The sequence below is a fragment of the Callorhinchus milii genome, unplaced genomic scaffold (assembly GCF_018977255.1).
Source record: "Callorhinchus milii isolate IMCB2004 unplaced genomic scaffold, IMCB_Cmil_1.0 Scaffold3, whole genome shotgun sequence".
NCBI classification, from domain to species: domain Eukaryota; kingdom Metazoa; phylum Chordata; class Chondrichthyes; order Chimaeriformes; family Callorhinchidae; genus Callorhinchus; species Callorhinchus milii.
In genome coordinates this window covers 66,107,512-66,129,291 of record NW_024704744.1, presented here as the reverse complement: position 1 = coordinate 66,129,291, position 21,780 = coordinate 66,107,512, and the positions used below count along the sequence as shown (strand labels likewise).

Genomic DNA, 21,780 nt, shown 5'->3' with positions numbered 1-21,780 from the left:
ACAAAATGGTTGAGTTTGCTGAAAACAGTTTTTTCATTGTTTTCCCTTATGAGTTATATAAGATTTGTAGATCTGTGGGTGTTTTACAAGAGTATAACATACCTCAAAGGATCAGACGACTCTATAAAAAACTTGAGTGCTTTGACAATTCACCCATCCAGCTATGAACACAGTATTTTAGTTTCCTATTATGTGCTATATTCTTTCCTATTCCAATTTTGAGGTTGGATTTCTTCGGCTACCACTGTTGATTTCCCCTTCGTTCAACTGTTATGGCTGACAGTTTTGCAATATGCCTTTGCATACTTTAGTCTATTTATGACAATTCATTGCACTTACAGGAAAATAAAATGTGCAGTCTACTCATGTAAAAGAAGACTGTTATACCAATGGACCAAATGTCCTCCTTCTGTGCTGTAATTTCTGTGATTCTATGCAAAGCAATATACCTTGACACCTTTCTACAGTGTTATAACACATGAATATGTATTAAAATGCACGTATGATGCCTTATTTGAAAAGCAGCCCATTTTCATTTAAGCAGTGTCAAATTCTGAATTCATTTTTAAAAGATATACACTTGTCATTTGTGAAACTGATGGTGAAATAAACACTGCCATATTTTTCTTTAGAAACACAGAAAAAACAGAATCAAAATTATTGCAGTTTTGCTCTCGACATTAATTAGTCAGCTCACAAAAAAAAATGTTTCTGTCATTAGAGGTACACACTTCTTGCCTTTGTTGTTCTGACAAGGAGAATTTGCTGCCAGTCATAAAATGCTCCCATGATGGAGAAGTCACTTGAGGGCTCAACCAATGAGCAGCAGGTCTCCCAAACTAATATTATTTATTAGCACACAAGTACCCTGTTGGGACCGATCACTTCTCTCACCATAAACAGATTCCTACTATAAATCTGAAAGTTATCCTTTTTCAAAGTATTTTAAATAATTAAAGGAATATATCAGAATAAGGCTTCACTGAAACAAATTACCAAGTATAGGATTGTATCCAGTATATTAAAAATAACATCACTTACTCAATTAAAATTATCGTAAATAATAATAATAACCCTTGCATTTGATATAGAGCCTTATCAAGTTTTCGAGACGTTTCAAAGTGCTTCACAGAATAGACTGTAAAGTGAATTGACTGTATATTTTGTGGGCACAGAAGTGTTCTATAAACAGTTGTGGATTGAGTGACCAATTTATTTATTATTATTATTTTTTTAAATGTTGAAGGAATTATAACCCCAGAAAAGCGACGAACCAATCGACTAACAACCTACCTGGTTCCTACTTACTGCTAGGAAAACAGAGGCGTGTGGAGTAAGGAAACTTGCCCAACATTTCGCCCTGCCAGGAATCGAACCCAGGGCTCTCACTTGCGAAGCGAGTGCCCTAACTACTAAGCTACAGGACTCTATTGTAAAGGTACTGGGGTATTGTTTAATGAATAACAGCAGCTGTCTACCACATCGTTCACATGGCATAAGGCTACATGGACCACATCATCCATGCATAAGGCCAGCACGTGAGGGTGAGCAAACTTAAAACATTGAGTGGGGGAGGGGGACCCATTTTCATACCTTCCCTCTATATTACTAAGTAGCTGACTTCCCAAGCACAATATCTTACAATATAATTCTCATTCTTAATCATATTCTTGCAATGTCAATAATTTTACTTGACAGTGAAATTTGCTTCAACTCCTCCCCATGTTCACATCCACATACAATTTCCATCAGATGCCACCAAATGGAGATGAGGATTAAGACGTGGCTGAATTTTGGCATTTCGGTACACAGGGATATCAAGGTAACTGTAATACCTTTCCTGCACTGCTATAAGCTACAACTCACTGCAGACCAGGGACAACCTTGTGATCTTCAAAGCTCACTACCACACCAGGCAATATATTTATCCATTGAGCCATCAGAAGAAATAAATCTTTTTAAACTCAGCACAAGGGGGTTAGTCTCCTGAAAGGACTGTCATTTCTTGTTGAGTTTTTGAATATTTTCATAATAAAATATTATTTTACTTAAAATTTAACATTTGTGTTTGACATGAATTGTCAAGGATTAGTATTTTATATTATAGTGTGTAAGTCTGTGGCACTGGTAGCATTCTCGCCTTTGAGTCAGAAGGTTGTGGGTTCAAGTCCCACGTCGGGACTTGGAATTTCAGTCGAAGCTGACACTCCAATGTCGTGCTGGGAGTGTGTTTCATTGTTGGAGGTCCCTTCCTTCAGGTGAGACCTTAAACTGAGGTCCCATCTGCCAGTTCAGGTGGATGATAAAGATCTCATAGCACTATTCGAAAAGAGAAGGGAGTTTCTCCTGGTGTCCTGGCCAACAAATCCCCCAAATAAAATTGGTCATTCACTTCATGGCCGTTTGAGGGACAGTGGGCTGTGTGCAAACTGGCTGCTGCATTTCGTCCACAAAATACACAGTTGATTCACTTTCCAGTATATCCTGTGAAGCGCTTTGAGACGTCTTGACAATGTGATAAGGCTTTATTAATTTTTTTAAACTAGTCACTGTTCACTATGGACCAGCAATCCAGATATATCTAGAAGTAAAATTTCAGGTGTACATTAGACCGTTGCATATGAGTCAAAGGCTCATATTTAGAGAGATCTCTGTGCTTTACCTCTGTGGTATCACAACACTAGCAAAAATTTAGTTCACTTCTTAGATGCTATATTTCGACCATTGCTCTATGAAGCTTTACTTTTCCCTTTGCTCCTTATCAACACATAAATCTGCACCACAACTAACGATGTTTCTCTTCCCCACAGAATTAAGACAAATTTGCATGCCTTCTTCAACCTAACCAGCCTTCCTCAGTGCCTATCTCTTCAATTTCTGTAAGGACATTAGACCTTTTTGTGACTAGAATGTGAGGGTATATTCAGCCTCACAGTACAAATTAATCCCTGATATGACTGCTATTTTGGTAGGCTCAGCCTGGGTTGCAAACCTCAATAAAATGTAGTCAGGTTTCAACAATTGATTTATGTAAAAGTATTCAGTCATAATAGCAATTGACCAGTATAACCGTATTGTGACTTTAAAATCCTGGGTAGTTTCTCGATCGTTCATGAAAAGAGAATTTTCAATGCTGTATTTTCAATATGTGAACTCTGCACTCAGTTTTATAAATAATCTGAAATTCATATGTAAATGATATCCTACTTGAACACTGACTAAATCTCTTCTCCCTCTTGGCACAATAAATATATTTTACAAGTTTCATAAAGACATACAGGGCTTGTGGTATTTGAATTAGAATTTGTATTAAGTCTAATTTAATACTTCAGCAATATGCCCTCTTTATCATAATCAATATGCCATTTATTTTTAAAAAAGGCTTTTTTTAAAATCTTCACAGAATTCGCATTAAAGCTATTTATAACTGCACAGAAAAAAATTGTAAACCACACCTAACAGAGCAGATTTGCACTTCACTCAGATGTACTATACAAAACACATGGAGAAGAATAATACCCAATGATTTTGAGTTATCAGTAAATATAGTGGGTCACCAATGAGGATGTTTTCCAATAATTTGTCTGTTAAACAAAGAAAGCAATTAAATCTATACTGTGGCTTAACTCACCACACCAAATACAAGAGAAGATCACAGACCCTCCCAGAATACCACCTTACTGTCATTCAGTCACAGCATCAATCTGTTTCTTAAATTATTCCAGTGTTCTGGCATCAAGCACCCTTCTTCATAACCCAGTCCAGCTATAGATTATCTTCTATATGCAAAAGTCCATGTGGGTCCTGTAGATAATAAACTAGGGAGTCCAGTACCTCTTTGTTACATGTGCATACAAGCTAACAAGACAGCCTAAACTTCATCTGGTCTGGATTATCATAAGTAAACCATCATCTGCTACAGTGATTCAATAGAATACTTGAAGAGCAGATAACAAGCTCTTCATATTTGTAGACTATGTTGAGGAACAAGAAAAAAACAACTATTCTTCAGTAATCAAGGATGAATAGAAAACCAGGGTGTAGTCTTGATGAAGATCATGCACAAAATGTTAACCTTCCTTACCAGCAGTTTTTAGCTGCTAGTTGACATACTGTAAATTTCTAGCATATTTAATTTGATTTCAGATTTCTAGCATTTACAGTTTTTTTTTAAAATGATGTGGGCCGGGATTGTAAAATGTGTAGCTCTCCAAAAAATTATGGTTATAGTTGAAAATAAAAAAAATACTGGCTGGAAAGGTGGGAGAGTATTACAAACTGCAGAGGTTTTCTTATTGAAAACTGCTGTTTGTTTAATATAAATATCTCCACAGAACCAGAATATGGCCAATCTACCAACCACTCAAAGGCATTGACCACCTTTCCTGGAAACCTGTCCCAGTTGTTGATTCATTCATGTAAAGAATTACTTTCTGGGATCTGTCCAAAACTTGCCCTTCACAATTTTAAGCCTGCGCCTTTTTGTGCCTCAATGACATATCTGAAATTATTGTTCTGGGTTTCATTCCTTCATCCCATTAAGTATTTTATATAACTATAAGGTCCTCTGCCTCTGTTCAAGGCTGAAGAGCTTATTTAATCATTCCTCATCCCCGTAACACCCAATCAGCCCTGTTGTTTTCTTCTGTTCAGTAGGCCCTCCATGTCACAGTGACTTGAATTATGTGCAGCTTGAACATGGCTTCCAGGAAGCTGAGCTCAACTGCAACGTTTAAAATAAATGGTTATTGCTCTTTCATTAAGTTGCTGTTCCCAAATAAAGTATTGATTTTGGAGTTCTAACCACTTTGTTATTACATTTTATAGGATTAAATGGTTTTATTTCTCAAGTTTGAAAGACTATCATTAATTGTACATTTTACTGAAAGAAGCATTTAGTCACTTGTTTATTTAAGGCAAAGTTTTCATGTTTTTGCTGATGCCCTTAGCTTCTCTAGAGCAGGTATGACAATATTCAACACCAAGATGCACGGAACTGCAGTTGATGTATTATTAATCAAACCATGTTAAAGGCATATATTGTTACAACTTTATTTTGAACTTCTATTGCTACCATTGAATAAACTGCATTGAAAAAACACCTAAATAGACTCAAGGAAATAAAATGTAAAGAGAACTGGTATTATTTAGGGTTAAGACATTATAAAGATAACAGAAATAAAAGAGAAAAAATCTGAGCTATTTAATTTCAAATTAAAATCTGTTGTTTTTTGGGGGGATTTTTGTTCAGACGGGTGGGTGTCTGACGTATACAGAAACCAAACTGAGATTTCCACGCACATGGAAATCCCAGAGATAGATTGTTGGAATAGAATGCATGCTCGCTACCTGGAGAGATGCATCCTGCTTACCTAAACCCAGAAAGTTTTAGGTGCAGGTTGGCAAGAACCAAGGCTTGGGGACTGTGCGTTGGGGTACTGCTGGAGTCTAACATAGCTTGCCAATGATATTGTTGTGATGGACCACATGGGTTAGGAGATGAAAAATCAATCCTCTTTAGGCTTTTGAATTCCTCCTCCCAACCTTGTCACTGTGGTAAGGTAGTAAGAGCAGACCAGTGTTTCTCCGCAGAAGAGAGCAAGAATTGGAGAGAGAGAACTCTTATCCGCTATTCTCGTGAACCACCAGCAGCCATCTTAGAATGTCTTTGGTTCAGGCAGAACACTGGTTTCCTGTCTGCTCAGCCTCTCATCTGCACTTAACCCAGGAAAAAAAGCAGTAAATGTTAAAAGAATCATAGAATCCTGCAGCACAGAATTTTCTTAACCGTGTCTCATTCGAGCTATCTGTTCATTTTCAATATAAGAGGTAGTAACACAAACAGGTAAAAGGTAACAAACTAGGTAACAGAGTTATTCGAAAATAAACACCAACAACAAAATTATATTTGTAAAGCGCCTTTCACGTCAGGAGGGGTTCCCAAGGCACTGAACAGTTGGGGATCAGAACCTGAGTTTGGGGGTCAGGGTTGGGTTGAAGAAGGGCAGAGAGGTAGGAGGGCGGCTGAAGGCACAGTCAAAAAGGAGGGTCTTGAGTCATGCCTTGAAGGAGGCAAGAGAGGGAACAAGGCAAAGGGATAGTGGGATGGAGTTCCAAAGTGTGAGGGCTGAGATGCTGAAAGCCCAGCCACCGATGGTCGGGCGGGAGACAAGGAGCAGGAGGAGCCTGCTGAGCGGAAGGTGCGGACGGGTTGATAGGGGGTCAGCAGGTCAGAGAGGTGGGGGGGGGGAGGGCGCAAGGCTGTGGAGGGCCTTGAAAGTGAGGACAAGGATTTTGAATTCTATCCTGAGGGATGGGGAGCCAGTGGAGCCGGGCGAGGGTGGGGGTGATTGGGTCATGGAGCCTGGTGCGGGAGAGGACACGAGCTGCAGTTTTGAATGATCTGCAGCTGGTGGAAGGAAGAGTTAGGGAGGCCGACAAGGAGGGAGTTTCTGTAGTCGAGCCTTGAGGTGACAAATGTGTGTATAAGGGTCTCGGTGGCCTGAGGGGTGAGGCAGTGGCGGAGTTGGGCAATATTGCGGGGGTGGGTGAAGGCAGAGCGGATCATGGCATGGATATGGGGGAGAAAGGACAGTTGAGGGTCGAATAAGAGTCCCAGGTTCCTGACTGACATACAAAGCCCTCCATGGCATCGCCCCACCCTACCTCTGCGACTTCCTAACCCCCTACCAACCCACCAGTTCTCTGCGCTCAGCCATATCGTGGAGATACAAATTAAGGGTGTAGAAACGTCTCACAGCTCATTTGGCCCATTGTGCCTATGCCAACTCTTTGAAAGAGCTATTCAATTAGTCCCATTCCCCTACTCTTTCCCCATAGCCTTGCAAGAAAAACTGGAATTTTACTTCCAGGGATTGTTGCCACTTAAATCTTAAAGTAATAATAATATTAGTCCTCCGTATATTCATTGCTGCTGATTAAAATAACTCGACAGACCTACAGAATCAGCTCTTTGTTGAAACGGTTAAAGTTAACAAACTCTCAATGGGCTACTGCACTGCCAATTGCCTAAACTTAATGTTATCCAAAATCTAGCAACACTACTTCACCAAAGTGTGATTTTGTGACTGCACAAAGACAAATAGCAAAATCTGTCTTTTCTTTCTACACTTTGTCATTTCTCCTGAGAAATATGCTGGATGCTAAACAAAACACTGCTGTAGTTAGAGCAAATGTCAGTTTCCTAAATCAAATGTTACAGTTGATTCCATTTAAATGAATATCTGATCAATGAATATTTCTGGTAATTATGTAGAAATGGAAAAAAGCAAACCCAATTCTGGATAAATAAATAACTATAAAACTCTCATTATTTCAAGACTTTCCCCAGATTATATTTTTTAAGGTATGTTTACAGCTCAAATTGGACAGTTAGCCTGAACATGCCCCATTCGTTTTGATATAACTCACCAAATAAAGCATTAACAAGTTCCTATCCAAAGGTACATATATAATGACTGGAGCTGAGTGAGAGTGTAGTATCTGTTGCCCTGAGGAGTGTGTTACAATGCCCAAAGCCAAATGCTTAAGGCATTATTTAACAGTCAAGCTCATTGCTGTTACCTTACGGATGACCTGCAGTCAGTTCTAAAAATGTATCATTGAAACCAAATAAATGCATTAAAGGTTTGCTCCCCCAAAAAATTAATGTTTGGATTTGAGCACACTTCAAATTAAACCAGCCTATTTATAATTATTTGATCACGGTGCATTTATTCATTCAATTCATTCAAATGTATTGAATCACTGAACAAAATCATACATTATAACACAAAATTACCTTCTTTGTCTCTAGATGAAATTTGGCAATGGATTGAAAGTATTTGGCGTATTAACCCTTGGACTCTCGACTTTTCTCATTGAAAGTCTAGGTACGCCAAGCAATCTTTTTTGATTGCAATCTGAAGCATTGGCGCTGAAGCAAAACCTAATATTACAGTAATAAAACCCCCAAATATCAGCACTATATCAAATGCAAGAATTAATTTAACCGTGGAAAATCTACCTTCCGGTTGGGTAAAAACACCTCCGAGACCATTTTTTCAACCAATTGAGTAATGTCATAGGTGCCCTTGGAAGTGGTGAGTTATTTCATGCATGGCACCAAGATTGTGTGATTCCACTTGGATAAGGTAACGCATCCATGGTGCAGAGAGGATTAAAGCATGGATAACTGAGAAACGCTTTATATGATAATCTGGATTTTAGAGTTAAAAACTATGTTTATACAGTATTAAGAATTTCATACAAAAACAGTAAATTGGACATTGTTTGGTTAAATGAAAATTCTATACTTAGACCAAAATAATCAATTATTTATTTGCAGGCAGCATTACTCTTGAGCTAAATGAAGACAAAAATATTAACTTAAAATTAACTAAGTATATTTTAGTCATGTCAGGTACATAGTTTCCTGTACTGTCAACATGTAGGCTGTGCTTTGTTGCCTGTTGGTGTCAATCATTGAAGTCTATTTATTATTAATCTGAACCTGCAATTGATTTTCCCAAACATCATGGCTTCGTTCAACAACGTTTAATGTTTTGGGACTGAGGAGTATAAATAAATAATGCTATAACATTATGTAATTTGATTTACATTGGAAATATCTTTACATTGGGATCTAATTTATATTGGGATTCCTAATACTAATACTTGGCCACACCGGAAGTAAATTACACAGATGAAGTCGCTGCAAGTGAGCCTGATGATTGATTTGTGGAAGGAGTTAAATCCTACCAAATGACTACTGCGTCCCTTCCGCAGTCACTGACCTGATTCACGTTCCTGCCCTCCGCTCTCCACCTTTGGTGCTCGGACTTTTAGCACATCCTCCCCACTCTCTAGAACTCCATCCTGGAGTCCCTCCGCCTGGTCCCTTCCCTCGCACAGGAGCAATGTTTGCCCCACGGGAGTCCCATGCATGGCTTGATTCTGGGTGAAACCTAATGGTTTCCTCTCCGTTGCTGGGAAACCGGCAGCAAGTCCCCAGGCAACCAAATTTAGTGGACAAATATCCTGTTATTGGCTGAAAGGTGGCCTGTGTGGGCATGGAGCCACTAGGAGCCACAAGGAGGACCTCCACATGTCCCACCTCCCCCACCTACCCCAGCAGGTTCGGATGGTGGAGAGGGGATTTCACTGGGTTTGGGGAGTGGATTAGAATATGGCCTGGAGCCAAAAGGTAACTGAAGAACAATGGCAGGGGATCCCCTCGCTGACCGAGGTCTCCATGCAACTGCATGAGTAGTATGTGCCTAACTGCCTCCTTCAAGGTCTAACTCATGACCTTTCTCTTTGACTGCAACTTTGGTCATCTTCCCCACCCCACCCCCTCACCCACCTTAATCCAGAACAAAGGGGTATGATCTTAAAATTAGAGCCAGGCCATTTAGGAGTGAATTTAGGAGTCAGTTTTGCATCCAAAGGGTAGTGGAAATCTGGAACTCTCTCCCCCAAAAGGCTGTTGGATGCTGGATTCATTCACATTTTCAAAACTGAGGTCGACAGATATTTGTTAAGTCAGGGTTTTAAGGGATAGAGGGCAAGCGCAGGTAATTGGACTTAATTGGGGTATAGATCGGCCATGATCTTATAGAATGGCGGAACAGACTCGAGAAGATGAATAGCCTACTCCTGTTTCTATGTTTCTAACCCACTCCTCCCCATCCAAGTCCCAGCTCAGGTGGAAATCCTTGACTGTTTACGCCTTGTGATGGCCTCCCGATGTAAAAAGCGCAATATGAATGCAATTTGTTGCAGTGGTTGAGTTCTGCTTTTGTACAACTTAATATTCCATATCGTAATATTGGTATTGTGGTGAAGCTCAGGTCAGAGGAATCCTGTGTGTCCCCAATGTCTCTTGAACACAAGGTTTATTTTTGCATGAATAGCAACACGTGTCCTTCTGAAGCCAGGGATGTCGACTGGGGTCATTTTGCTTATAACACTCAGTTTTTAGAATCAACGGGGTACAGTACTACCTTATCTGTATGGTTTTGCTCCAGGTACAATGGGTGCTCTGAGAAATGTTGCCACATGAACCACTGCATTTTAATATGAACATTTATATCTGCATGCACTACTCTTGACATGTGGGCAAAATGTTTTGGTAAACAGATTGATGAAATATTGTAGGAGCGGATAATAGCACAATTGAAAACACTAGACAGATGTGCTGTGCACTAGCATTTTTATTTACAATGTGTGCCTGCTTACATATAAGCCGATCAAATGCTTTTTCATAGATTGTATCTCACTAGAGATTAGAATGTCTGGAGCGTTTGAAAAGGAATGGTGTTAATTCTCTTTGATTAAAAAAGCCTAGAAATACAATATCCTGAAAGAAAGCATCCTTGTGTCTTGGCTCCGGCATTGAGTTTGTTGCAATTCTTTTAATTACATCATTGAGATTGATTCATCCTCTGAGGAGTTCAGTAGCAGCATTTCTTTACTAAAAGAGGGATCAAAGAGAGCCTCATAACAAATAGTCCTTTCAAAACTAAAACCCTTACACAGAATTACAATTAATGTTGACTACTTCTTTTGCTATTCAAATGCTTATCTTATGAATATTAAGTGGTGGCATAGTGAGGTCGCCCAGCACATTGAAGCTCCAATCCCACTGTGGCCTTGAAGTAAAAGACTGAGTCCCTTACACTGGTTTCATGATCTGAGCTGTGCTGTCAGGAGACTGTACAGAATAGAGGCCAGGCACTTCTTCACTGTTGAAAGTCGATGATATTTGTTACTAGCTTGAATGCTCTGAATGACATTGACTGATTATTGTTTTTTTCTCCTTCTTTGTACAATGAGTTGCAAAAAGAGGAAGAGAGATATCTCACAAAAATACTTAGGAGCAATAACTTCATTGTGGGAATTGCAGGAGTTGCTGAGTTGGACTTCTCTATGCAGGTAAATTAGCATGTAGTTAAAAAGATATGACTGCTGAAGCACTTTACTTAATAACTGCAGTTCTGCTGATATCAATTTCAATCTCTCAGGTTGACCAACTCAGTAAGTTAACCAGAGCAGTTCAACAACAACAGCACCTTTCATGGTGGGTAGCATCTCGGAGAGCTTAACAATGGCGTTGTTTGACATTGAGCTTGGGAGAAAGGGAAGTGGCCATAAACATGGTCAAAGAGTAAAGTCTTCAGTTGTTATCTGAAAATGGGCTCAGAGGGGACAAGTTCAAGGGATTGAGGCAGGGAGCTCCAGATGGTTGGGAGGTAATCGCTGAAAGCACAACCATCGACAGTGAAGCAAGCGATCCAAGGCCGCGCTGAAGCCCATAGCCAGCTGAGCAAAGGGAGAGGGTAGAAGAGTGGGGTGTGAGCTGATCAGAGAAGTAGGAAGTTGCAAGAGCATGAAGTGATTTGTAGGCAAGTGTGAGGATCTTGAAATTGAGCAGTTCTGCGACAGGAAGCCAGTGGAACCTGTCAAGACTGTGGTGCTGTGGTGCAGAGATTGGTACATGCAAGGATAAGGTCAGCAGAGTTATAATAATAATAATCCTTGCATTTGATATAGTGTTTTTCACGTCTTCTAGACGTCTCAAAGTGCTTCACAGAATATGCTGTAAAATGAATTGACCATATATTTGTGGGCGAGACCGTATATTTGTGGGAGTTTTAAATTAGTTGAACATTGTGAATGGCTGAACTGGGGAGATTGGCAAAGAACACATTTGGAGTCCTGGTTAGAGCGCTCACCTCGTAAGCGAGAGGACCCGAGTTCAATTCCCGGGCAGGTTAGGCAAGTTACTTACTTCATAAGCCTCTTTTTACCTAGCAGTGAGTTGGAACCCAGTTGTTAGTCGATTAGCAGATTGCTTTTCTGGGGTTAATAATCCCTTAAAAAAATGTTTTTAAATAAAGGTGACAAACCTGAAGAATAATTTAAGGAAGCCCAGTCATTGGATGAGTTATAGCTGGAGCTACAACTCATTTCAATTCTAGAAGAAATGGGATGAGCCAAAATTCCCTGCAATGAGATTACGACTGAACATTGGTCACTAAAAATGGCTGTCTTTTCACTGTCTTTATAATAAGAAATCCCTTTGGAATTGTGATGCTTTATATTTTTTCTTAACCCAGCAACAAAGTGTTCATTAGATGTGACAAGAGCACAAACTGAAAGATGCACTAGATTTGTTCAGAGCTTCCGAGGACAAGCACACTCCAGTCACATCAAAACAATAATACACATGTCAGTAACAAAGACAGTAGAATATCTGAGTGGACAGCATTGCTGATTGTATTTAGTTGATGCACAGGGCATGTTTTGTAATATTCGATGAACAATATAATTTAAATTTGGTCTTAAAATATCATGAGAGGTAAGGAACCACGGAAATAATTGCAATTGAAATGAACAGAGAAAAGGAGGTGCAGTTGTTCCAATATTGAACATAGATGAGATCCGGGAGTTCAGATGGCAAACTCATTGTTTGTGCATGAGAGAAAGGATTATCTGCAGTAATTGGGACCAGCCCCTTTGCAAATAAGCAGACATCACACAACATATAAATTGGCTAGAACACCAATTAAAAATTGTTTCATCCGGGGTATAGCACCACATACTGCCAGCCCTTCTCTTTCTCTGACTCTCTCCCTCTACTTTTGTTCTCTTTTCCTCTGTATTTTTTTCTCTCTCACTCTACTTTATTTTCTCTCTAACACTATCTCTCTCTATGACCACCCACATCGGAGCCTCATGTGGGTAAATGAACAGTCAGATAAATGGACGTGCGAATAAACAGAGCCATACTGTTCTTTGTCCTTAGTACAAGATGGTGAAGCCGCTTTCTAGCTTTTAAACACATTGGCCTTGCCAACAATCTTCCAGATGAATTGATCATTCACATCATAGCTGTTTACAGGATCTAGCTAGTGCAATTGGCTGCCACATTTGCCTACAAAAACATTCACGTCACTTGCCAATACATACCTGCCGAGGATTTTGCAATGTTACAACTTGATAAGTTACAATTTATAGCCACACTAAAATCTTCCAAATGTTAAAAATTGTCTCAGGTTTCACATTTCAAAAAGTAAAATTATGAAATGTTGATAGTCTGTTCCTTTAGCTCATTTCACAATTCTTTCAAACTCAAACACAATTGCATTATTTGTTATATAAGACAATTGTGAAGTGACAGCACAAACACCTAGATTTCAGCTAGACATCCTTTCAAAGGGCAAGAAAAATGCCGTCAAGAGATCAAGTGACATTTCACATCAGAACACAAATGAATTGACCCTATTTGACCAACCCTTTAGACCCAACTCCACAGATACCCATATGAACATTTTCTAGGGCACTTCCTTTTACTTGGGCAGGAGATGATGTCTATCTGCAAATAAATCATGGTGCAAAGTGAAAAATGTCAAACCCGTCCAATTTCTACAAAGTTTCTTCAGTTTTTTTAAAAGGCCCAAAGTAGTAAAATTCAGGTGACTTTCAACATTAGATTTATCACGTATTTGTAAAAGCAGCATCATTATTTTGCCTCCAAGGGTCAGACTTGGGTCATACACTCTGGGTACTGCAGTAATGTAGCATAAACAATATATTCATGTCCTTTTGCATCAATAAATGAGCAGAATGTGTAAAATTAAAAAAAAGATTATAAAGAAACAAAAGCACAGAGAATCGCAGAGTTGTCAAGGCATTCAGACAGCAAACATTTGCTTAGTTAGTGCAGACCTGTCTCCCACCTCTTACATGCACTTTTACTGCATAATTAAGAAGGTCAGAATTAACGAAGCTGTGTTGAATAAAGTTCAAGAAATCCCCTGGTACTGTTTATTCTATTACATCTCAGAAATGAATGTCAGATAGGCGAGATTTTAGAGCCATGAACCACAGAGTTGGCAACCTCCCAAAATTAAAAAAAAATCCAAGGGGAACTTACCTGCAGTGTCAGGTCATTGCTCAGCTCCTTTCCAGCAAAGATCACGCGTAACTGGTCAGCTGGAACTTCTTGTCTCTTAGCAACTGCCTCCTTAAGCTGGAGGATGCTGGCATTTGCATCAAGCTCCACTGGGAATCCATGGCTTGAATTGAACCTAACAAACACTGACCCAAAACACCAAATTAACATTTGATAGATCAATACTTGACACAGAGTGCACAGTATATTAATCTCTTGGCCCTTTGAGACATTTTTTAGGATCTGCAAAAAATATATTTTAGTGGAAAAGTGCCGAATGAGGATTTGGCTTTCTGGGCTGAGGACATTTCTACACCTACCAGGGTGCCTTGTATTGCTGTAGACTGTCTTTACCATCTCATTGATACCGATTCATCCCCAGAAAGAACTCAGCCCTAAGAGCAGACCTCTAACAGCAGCATAGTTGGGATTGGTGAGGGGCTGAACACGGCCCCCAGCATTGTGTACTCTGTGCATCAGGAATGCTGTGAACGGCTTCTCCACTAGTCCCTGCACCATCTCGTGCGGCGTTCCTCAGGGCTCTGTCCTTGGTTCCCTCCTCTCCAATATCTACATGGTCCCTCTTGGTGATATCACCCGGAGACAACTTCCACATGTATGCCGATGACAACCAACTCTACCTCTCTGTCTCCATTCTTGACTCTAGGACCACTGCTGTTCTGACAGAATGTCTGTCGGACATCAAGTCCTGGATGAGAGCTAACTTTCTTCAGTTGAACTTCAACAAGATCGAGGCCCTACTGATTGCCTCAAGCGCTGACAGCATCACCATGCAAGGACGCACACTCCACCTCACTGAGTTAGTCACTAATCTTGGCGCCTTCTTTGACCCTTAACTATCCTTTCTACCCCACAACCGTGCTATGACCCTCTCTGCCTTCCCCCACCTCTGTAACTTTGCCAGGGTCCACTACTGTTTCACACTGCAGGCCGCCGAGACCTTCATACATCCATTCATAACATCCAAGCTTGACTATGAAAACTCTCTGATTGTCGGCCTCCCTAACTCCCTAATAGGCTGCAGATCATTCAGAACTTTGCAGCCCATGTCCTCTCCCGCAGCAGTCTCCATGACCCTTTCACCCCCATCCTTGCTCAAGTCCACTGGCTTCCCATTACACAGAAGATTCAGTTCAAGATCCTGGTCCTCACCTTCAAAGCCCTCCATGGCCTTGCTTTCCCCTACCTCTGCGACCTCCTAACCCTCTACCAACCTGCCCGCTCCCTCCGCTCAGCGGGCTCCGGCCTGCTTCATGTCCACGCCTCGCCTGCCCCACCGTTGGCGGGCGGGCCTTCAGCTACTCTGCCCCCACCTTCCGGAACTCCATCCCGCAATCCCTCCTCCTCGCTCCCTCCCTTGCCTCATTCAAAACCCGTCTCAAGGCCATCTACTTTGACCGTGCCTTCAATCACCCTCCTTCTCACCCTGCTCTCCACCCCCCCGATCCTGACCCCTCCAGCATGGGTCCAAAACACTGATTGTCCAGTATCTTTGGGACGTGTTCCGACGTGAAAGGTGCTACATGAATGTAATTTTGTTGTTGTTGGTTGTTGTTGAGCTGCCCCTTTTCCTCCTTTATTTGCTTAACAAATTCAAAACGTGAGGATGAGGTCTTGAAATTCATCTTATTGACCTTGAAGGAATTAAGGGCTAAATAGGCCAATCAAGATTCAAAACTAAAAGTCTCCTGTACCATATGAACAGTCAGAGATATAGCATTGTATACATTTTAGCAATTAATAAAAAGAGCTAAACCAATCTAAAATATTTGATCTGCTAGATCAGGGTGGTTCAACCGTTTGGCTGCTGAGGGCCGGATGCCCTGTTTGAGAAATGTCCGCGGACTGCATCAGCAATATTTTTGTGTTTCCCTTCCAGAAACATAACATTTACAGGATATGGAGGGGGCGGGTGAGCCAGATGAAATGGAGGGAGGCCCAGATGAAATCGGCCCGCGAACCGCCAATTGGACCACCCTGTGTTAGATGATACTGTACAAAGTATGGTAGCTCCTCCTCAGGACAGATTGTTTACCTGAGCACATCAGGTATCCTTAGCCCAGAAGGCCTGTTCACCATGGACAGGAGGCTACCTCGCGTGAGGGGCGCTATATAAATGCAAGTTGTTGTTGTAGCCCCACAAAACCATAAATAGAGTCATAAATAGAGCAAAACATAACACTGATCTTAACAAATCAATGTAATTTATGGAATAAAAATTTAAAGAGCAAGCAAACAAACAAAAATTCCTAAAGGTAAGTATTGTTTTTATGTACTTGTGAACAGACACACACACACACCAAGCATATATTAACAATTTCTACATATAATGTACATTTTAGACCTCTACTCCGTATGGTCCAGTGCTATATGTTTATCAAATCCCTGCAAAAACGTAAACTTTCAGAAAATGGGCAGAATACAGAATTCTAAGACCATGTCGCTTATTAGAGTAGCTCACTTTATTTTGTGATTCAAAAACAGAATAGGTACAATTGCCACGTTTCGACTTGTTTGGTTTAAATGATTAACATTTTGCCACATTATCAACTGAACCTTTCAAACAAGCTCTTATGATTGGCTGGTGGAGGGGGGAGTGATTTAATATCTGAGTAAAGCAGTCTTGCTCTCTTTGGTATATCATATGTTAGTGGATCTGAAATTTTCAGAGTTGGTCAGTTCAACTCCTTAAAGGCTGATTCTGTCATATTCATGGCATCTCTGAGACAGCTAGTGACAGTACCTTCATAAATTCAGATAAGGAAGTTGGGCAGCCATTGCAAATAAGACAAGAAATGGCACAAAGCCACACTTCAAGAATCAGAGAAGCAGAGGCAGTGAATGGTGCACAGGACTACTGATGCACAGCACTATAAAGTGCCATGTTCAGTCCCTCATTACCAGTCCAGCTGTGGTGTAGTGCTGCTCTTGTGTGCTTCATGGCTGCTAATTGAAAACTAGCATAGGTAGAGTTTTGGGAGCACATCGCTTATATGTGGGAAATGCGTGGTCCAGGAGAATGGAAAGGAATCAAGAATGGTAAAATAGAGATACTAACATCTGAGAGTTGAAAAGCACAGACAGAAAGAACCAGATGGAAAAGGAAGAACATTAAACAGCGTGAAGCTAAGAAAGAATGAAAGCACAGCCGTTAATGGCTAGAGGAATCTATTCTGTGCCGACAACTAAAATGTGCATTTTATTACTTGTTTACAATGGAAACGCCTGTGGAATCCACACAGGTGGAACACTTTTTTTTGGTTCATAGTATATGTGAAAAGTTAGAGTCGTAGGAGTCCTAGCATTTAAGTGATAAAATAATAATTCTTGGGTTTGATATGAGACCTTATCACATTGTTGAAACATCTCAAAGTGCTTCAAAGGATTTAATGTATAATGTTATGACTGTATACTTGTAGATAAACCTGGTAGCCAATTTGGCACAGCAATCAGCAAATAACCATGAAGTGAATGACCAAAGTACTTTCCATCTAGCAGTTTAATATATAATTTTGCCATATTTACAATATTTATGGGTATTTGTCTCCAAGGGAACTCCTTCTATTTGGTTGAATTTTGTTCGACAGGCTTATCTCGTGGCTGAAGAAACATCTTGAATCCATTAGTCCCAACATTGCCCTCAGTTTGGTTATTCGAAAAACATTTCTCAGAAAATGCTCGTACATTTGCAGCCTGTGCAACAATGTAATTTCCTTGCTGTGGTTAGATTATTTTGTGTTAAAAATGCAACTACAGCATATTGAGAATACTCCAGCAAACTGTAGCAAGCAGTCAAAACCTCACAAAGTTTTGCTTCATATAGCATCCTGGTTCAGTATATCCTGTCACACAAATCAAACTACTACAGTGTTTACCTGAAACATGCTGCTGCAGACAAATGATGGCTTTTGTGCATGAAATGTACCAGAGTGCTGATACCCATTCATATCTAAATTACAGTATATGCGGCAAGCAATTTTCAGGCAGCCAATGTAAATTGATAGTCTTAAAGGAATGGTATGCCTTAATTGGCATGCTAGGTGGTATAACACTAATACATGCTGTTCATCACCTGCTGTTTTGACAGTTTTAACTGTACAATTAAAATATTTCAAGCAGAGGAGCACTTTTGCTAAACTGTCAGGGTTGCCTTAAATGGTAGGGCTGAGCAGACTGCAACTGTAAGTCCTTCCCACCTGCAATCTACCCGTTACTCATACAGTAAAGGGTACAAAACCAGATGTGTCATATTGACTACTTCTCTACCACTCTGGAAGAAGCACAAGAATTGGGAAACAATGCAATTTGTAACGTGTGCGTTATAGATATGTGAGGGGTCAGTGATGCTCACAAAAGGTGAGAAAAGTGAAAAACACATTTCATTCCAAAGCAGCACCATCTTTCACCTTAGCATAAAATTCATCCAATCTCCAATACAGACCACCAACTGTAAAAGAAGGATGTATATGTGCATTAAGATGCACTTAAAAGAGGCATCATTGGATTCTCTAAAAACAGTTTCCAACAATTTTCTCTCCTCTTTTGAAGGTGGTCAACTTATTTTTCTTTCTACAAAGGTACAGTACCACGAAAGCCAGGTGGCAGCTGGTGTCTTGCCCAAGCGCCTATTATTCATGGGTGAGTCAACTACGAAAAGCCTGTCCTTGTCCAACGTCCACCCACACACCACTTCCAGCCGGAACCATGGCTGATTTCACTTGCCAAATTCAGCGCACTGTTTGACTCACTTGAGATCAGCTAACTTGTAATTTCAACCTTCAATCTTCTCTGCTCCTTATGGTCGACTGCTATAGGCGGTTAGTGCCTTGAATCACTTTGCTTTTGCAGTGCTCTGAATATTTCAAAATGGCAGATATGTAATTACTCTAGCAAATACAAACTATAACACTAAGGGGGTGAAATTTCTCTTCTAGTAAATCCCATTATAAGCACACATCACCAGTCATTATATTTAGCAACAAAATAAATTTCTCACCCTAGAGGTCGATACAAGGTGCAAGCATGTTTTGCGTTGAGATTATACTGTGTTATAAAGTGGTTCTGGTGCTACATTTGACACAAAGTTTGTGAAGCTTGTGGTGGATCTGGGCGATTATTCAGACAGAAAATCAACATTTCACTAGGTCTCCCCTTATGCTCCAGAGTGGAGTAAAAGCTGCAGACCAAATTAAATGCTAATGTGATTTGCACTGCTCTGTTTTGCCAAAGCTGTTGTCTTCTTTGGAATGCATGGAAGCAATGGGTATATCCTGCATCAGAAAATGAACAAGGTTTATGATTTGGTGAGTGTGCTTTTGATTTAAAAAAATCTTTGCATTTAACAGAGACCCTATGACATGGAAACGTCTCAAAATGCTTCACTGGAGTAATTGTAGAGTTTTTGACTATTTTGTTGGCAAATACAGCAGCCAATCTGTGCACAGCAATGTCCCACAAACAGTCATAACTTATCAATTTTATCTTGAGGATTATTGGCAGGAAACCAGGACATATCCCTTCTCTCTTGCAATTGTGCTATGGGATATCTTTTCAAACAGTGTCATGGGATCTTTCACATCCACCTGAATAGGTACTTTCTCCTCTGTGTAACATCTGATTCTAAGGCTGACAACGTAAATTAACATATAACTACAATGTGACAGTTGGAGTTTGGTCTGCTGACATCTCTTTAAACACCCCACAGAAGATACCAATGCTACTGGTGCAAGAGGAATTAATAAAATACCCTTTTTATGTGTCAGCACAACATCTGATTTATGCCAGTGGTTATTTTATCATGATATATTGGATTATGCTTCTTTCTTTTTGTAGTATCCAGGAAATCTTCCATATTACAATCCATAGCCTCTCATTTCCCATAACGTTTTACTTGATTTCAATGATACTGACTGATTCAGTTATCTATTCCATTAGTTCTCCATTGTACAAAACATTGCTGGCATTTACCACAAGAGATCAGAGACAGTATTATTATTAACACCACACCAAGTGCTCACTCACAACGGCAGGTTGGCTTGGCTTGCAGCACTCTGGGTCAAAACGTTGAGGGTTTGAACCCCACACTTACGCTTAACCTAGACTGCCACTCCACTGTCGAAGGAAGTGAGGGAGTGTTATTGAGAGAGTGCTTGTGGCAGATTACGAAGGATAACCCAATTGTGCAGAGGAGAAAATAGGAAGTTTTGAAAATTCAGACTGCTCAGACAAACAAGGGGAATTTCAGATGCATCAAAAGGTTGTAGTCATGTAAACTGAATATGCAAAAAGGCTTCCTGGAAGGAACACATATACATCATGACATTTCACAGCTTTTACATTACTCGTTTGTCTCTAGAGATAAGCCCGTCTCTAGAAGCAACCTGTAATGGACAACAGATGGTTTTCCCAGCTCTGGATCAAGCAAGATCCAACGAGGAGTCAAATTTCCAGAGATCCAGCTTAATGAGATCAAGTTGCTATCAGTAAGATCTTTTCCTGTATACTCCAGAAGGGGTTGATCTGTCTCGGTACTATGATACTACTGCTTACATTAGTTCTTTATACGTCTAATAAATCTTGATTTCATATAACTCAATTTGTGTCGATGAGTTTGCCAGTGATACAGTTTGCTTCCAAAGAGATTTACTGTTACTCTGTCTAAAGACTATGCTGCCAAATACATAGTCTTTATCAACTAGCGGTGAGTGGCAGCATGCCAAAGAAAAAATCTTAACTTTATGAACAAGGTTAGAAATAGTTTCATATACGTCTGCACTGCTAGTAGTTCCGTTCTTTGGAAGAGTTGTTGGTTCCATCTGTGTGTTCAGATACATGTTAAAGATCCTATGACATTATCTGAAGGATTGTTAAAGGCCAACAATTTTCCCAATAAATCGGTCAGTCACTTCATTCCCATTTGTTATACCTTGCTGCATACAAATTTGCAGTCAAGTTTTCTTACAAATACATAGTCACTGCAATTGATAGAAAGTACCCGGAAATGTTCCAGTATCACTAATGTCTTGCCAGTCAGTGCTTTCAATGGCCAGCTATGTGGTTTCAGCAGGTTAAACTCCAGCACTACCACAACACATTTACTGGGGTTCCCAAGCTTTCGCTCTTGGGATTGCTATGCTGATTACTCTTCAGAATTTCGGTGCATCTCTCCAGGGAGAGTGAGTGCATTCCATTCCAGACACAGGAAAATTTCCGTGTGTAGGTGGCATACATATATAGAACTGGTTTAGATATTTTTAAGCGAGGTGATCTGTTTCTCCATGTGTCAAGACACCTGATAGGCCAAGAAAATAAATTCACATTCAGGAATAAGAAATTACAGGTCAAAGTCTTATGGTTCTATGCCTCTCTATCAATGTCTCTTCCCTTTGCTTCTTAATTCTTTTTTCATCTTATTCCTACAATTCTTTCAGGACTATTTTATCCACTGCCTCAACAACTTGCATTTATATAACACCTTTCACATGAAAGCATTTCAGAGCTGTTAAACCCTCAACATTAAACTAAGTTTCAGTTTTTACAACCTGATTAGTTATTGAGCACCCATTGACAGCATTCTAAAAAATATTTAGCAATTAACACATGACACCATGACAGGCCAAACAACGGGAGTGTAAAATGCTACAGTCACCAATCAGAAGTCACTGCACTAAATACAAATATACAAATTCCTGAAGTGGTATCATTTACCTTTTTTAAAAAAAACTTCAACAAAAGCAGTTTTGCAGCTGGGATTTGTTTTCTGATCTTTTGCTGGATTTTGTTTGCAGAACATCACAGATTGC

The 21,780-nt window shown here is 40.1% G+C and overlaps 1 protein-coding gene across 2 annotated transcripts in view; it reads right to left on the bottom strand.

Annotated features, from left to right (window-relative positions):
* The window catches only part of prkn (parkin RBR E3 ubiquitin protein ligase), a 423,212-nt gene that overhangs the window by 315,038 nt on the left and 86,394 nt on the right, over nt 1-21,780 (bottom strand). For both annotated transcript variants that reach the window (XM_007889436.2, XM_042332972.1), the window contains exon 2: nt 13,940-14,103. In XM_007889436.2, the coding sequence (XP_007887627.1) occupies nt 13,940-14,103 (164 nt within the window). The remainder of the gene's footprint in view (nt 1-13,939; nt 14,104-21,780) is intronic.